The sequence below is a fragment of the Vigna unguiculata genome, chromosome 3, assembly GCF_037176805.1.
Source record: "Vigna unguiculata cultivar grain cowpea cultivar isolate G323 ecotype 2 chromosome 3, ASM3717680v1, whole genome shotgun sequence".
Classification (NCBI taxonomy): Eukaryota; Viridiplantae; Streptophyta; class Magnoliopsida; order Fabales; family Fabaceae; genus Vigna; species Vigna unguiculata.
Genome location: NC_140794.1, coordinates 38,278,740 through 38,281,777, shown reverse-complemented (window position 1 = coordinate 38,281,777; position 3,038 = coordinate 38,278,740). Strand labels below are relative to the sequence as shown.

Genomic DNA, 3,038 nt, shown 5'->3' with positions numbered 1-3,038 from the left:
TGCCATACATGAGTATTATACCTTTTTCTTCTTTTTTTTCATTATAAAAATATACATAGTCTATAAACATATTTTGTTCTGAGAATGATTTATGTTGCTTATGTTTAATACAACTGGAAACATCTTTATTGTCCCCAAAAGCTTGAACTGCAATTTAAATCTATTTCTTTCACACTTGAGTCAATGTCTCTCTGATATTGGCTGTTCAAGTCAAGCATATCTGACAGTTCACATTTCCTGAACTTGTTGCCACATTTTTTTCCACAAGGTTGATCAACACAGCAACCATTGGAATCAGTTCCTGCACTTCTCTTTCTCCCTTCACTTGTATCTCCCTTGAATGCTGTACCTTCTTCTGGGTGAATCTCCATCAATGGCAATTCAACTGAAATAATACCATTAGTCTTTTGAGGCTTCTCTGCCTCATCTAGTGGTTCTCTTACTTCAGTTCTCCCAGAGCTTTCAGATGATGTCAAAGAACTTTCAAGTGAGCACATGGTTCCTCTGTCTTGTTTCATCTCTCCACAGTTCAAACTCAGCCCTCTTGTTTCTGTAAGTTCTGAAATGGGAGAGGTCGGACACGCATTGTTGATTATTGACACTAACTGAGAAAGTTCAGATTTTGCAACTTCTATGCCCGTTGTGGAAGAATCGTATCTTGCAAGTGTTTCATGTGCCTTTGATAGAACTGATTGTAGGTACTTCCCTTGAGCCTCAATTCGAAGCTGCAAATGTCTTTGGACCTAAAAACATGATCCAAACCCTTATGCAAAAAGCTAGAATTCAGAAAGCAGAAGAATTTAGACAATATTATCTGCTCGTGCTACCTCAATTTGTTCATAAAGTTTCCTCTGTACTTCCATTTGCATTTGGAGAGCCTCAGCAATCTTCAAGCTTCTGCTAAACACAGTATCTGGTCAACATTCTAGGCCTAACTGTTCACATGCAACATCATATAAAATTATTCAAATATTAGTTCAGTTTGTAAGAATTACTCATTCATCTGATTCTGGGTCCCAGTACAGATTTCCCTGCTGCAATGACCATCACTGCTCTTGATTTCACTGAAACCTGCATCATGAAGAGCATCAAGGTTAAGCCAAAGCCAAATGAAAAAAAAAAAAAAAAAACCAGTCATGCCATTGCTGCTAAATCAAATCAAAGATAGTATAAGTGACCTTGTTGCTTGTTGTCAGAGCAGGTTTCTAGCGGTGAGTTTTTCCCAAGCCTATATTTCTGCGACCATAGACACAAAGAAGCTGGACTCATAATTTTTTGGATTGAGTGAAAGAAACAAATAATGATATAATGATTCCAAAATGGAAATACCTGTAAATGGCTCTTGAGGTGGTACAAAGTGAGTCCTGGAATCCCCATCACTCTCATAAGGCTCTTAGGAGTTGCCTCTGCCACATGTCATAGAGTGAATAATTATTACAGTAGCCAAGATATAATATAAAGTGTAATATGAAAATAGTAAAGGTGTTAAAGTGTGTATTGTACTCACTTTCTGCACCTCCAAGTTGATTAATAGCCTCAGTGAAGCGTTGGTGAAGCTCAGGAGTCCATTTGAGCCTAGGCTTTGCATCAGTAGAGAGAACCAAACGCATGGTTTGATTTTGCACATTTTGAAGATCCATTTTTGCTTTTTGTGGTAGTGTTACTGAAACATAAATATAGTTTAGATGGTTTGAGGTATAGAGTGTAGTTCTCCTTATAAATTGGTAGTAGTTGAGATGCTGTGTGATCTCACTACCATATAAGGAAGCATAAATGGGGATATGTTGGCGGAATATATGCCATAAGCTCAGGCTCTTCCTCTCTCATCTCATCTCATCCCATTTCATACCCACTTTTCTTTTTTTAATTTTCCTCTCTACCCTTCCTTCTTTGACTTGAAAGGGGTGAGAGAATCTCTGATTCAGCAAAAACCAAAAAAAAAAAAAAAAAAAAGAAAAACAGCTCAATTCTGAGTCTTAAAAGGAGAGAAAAGAGGAAAAGTGTATGGTTTGTTTTTATCTTGCTGTTTTCCTACTTAATCTCTCCATGAGGTTGATTCCCTAAGGAACTGAATAGGCCCCACCATGATGAATAATGGGTGCAACTTTCTCAATGCTGTGAGAAGCTTTCAGGTAAAAAATAGTGATACAAAATTATGTGGGAATGCTATTACGGATATTTTCTTGCTTGCTTGTGATGATTGAAAGGGAAAACTAAATTAATCAATCTTTCTTTTCTTTCAAATTTCATTTTCCCTTTCCAACAACTTTAATTTTGGGTTTTCTTTTATGAGAAGGTTGATTAATGCGATTGGCAGATTCTTTTTGTTCCTTGTAGGGATGGAGGAATCAAAGAATCTAGGATTAGATTTATGGTCCCATAGCGTCCGTGTTCTTTATAAAGAAAACACACTAAAAGGAAGAGAACTAATCAACCGTGTCAAGAGATAATGCCGTACCCCTCTAATCAAAACGACACACATAAAATGTGTCCATTCGTGACATCCAACAGTTCATAATTTCTTATGTTATCCTACCAAATAATTTCCACCCCAAAGTTCATAAAGGAACCCTATTTTAACTAACCACTAACCCCATACTAATCATTAGGTTAGGATACACATAACCCTACACTGTAAAGATGATGGGATTGGACTAAAACATGATTAATCAAATTTAATGTGAAAGTAATAATACCCGTTAAAATTAGATGTTACCAAGTCACTAAATATGTGACCCTGCACTTTCTTTTAATACGAAAGCAATCTACAGGGCTCACTCGGAATAAAGTCTCGTAAAGAAATTATTCCAAAGAGAATATTTGCTTTAATGCTGTAATCTATATCAAGCAGAAGAAGAGAAAAGAATTTTTCACCAAAAATAAAAGAAGAAAAGAAAAAGGAACACTATAATGGCCAACAACAAATCTTCAAAAGCCAATTCGATCAAGTCACTCCTCAAATTTCTTGGGTTGCGGTCTGGGTTTCATCAATAGAATCAAAATCCAATGATTGGTTCTTAAAAACACTGCCAATTCAG

At 36.3% G+C, this 3,038-nt stretch overlaps 1 protein-coding gene across 2 annotated transcripts; it reads right to left on the bottom strand.

Annotated features, from left to right (window-relative positions):
- LOC114176274 (myb family transcription factor PHL8-like) lies at positions 1–1,850 on the bottom strand. 2 transcript variants are annotated; one of them, XM_028061257.2, is made up of 6 exons: positions 1,508–1,848; positions 1,330–1,406; positions 1,179–1,236; positions 996–1,071; positions 828–897; positions 1–743 (listed from the first exon to the last, which is right to left on the bottom strand). In XM_028061257.2, exons 1-6 carry the CDS (start codon positions 1,638–1,640, stop codon positions 126–128), a joined length of 1,032 nt encoding a protein of 343 aa, XP_027917058.1. In that variant the 5' UTR covers positions 1,641–1,848; the 3' UTR covers positions 1–125. The 2 variants fall into 2 exon arrangements, with proteins under 2 accessions (XP_027917058.1, XP_085526809.1); XM_085670683.1 differs by having other exon boundaries at positions 1,179–1,406; positions 1,508–1,850.
- Between the last annotated feature and the right edge of the window lie 1,188 nt (positions 1,851–3,038).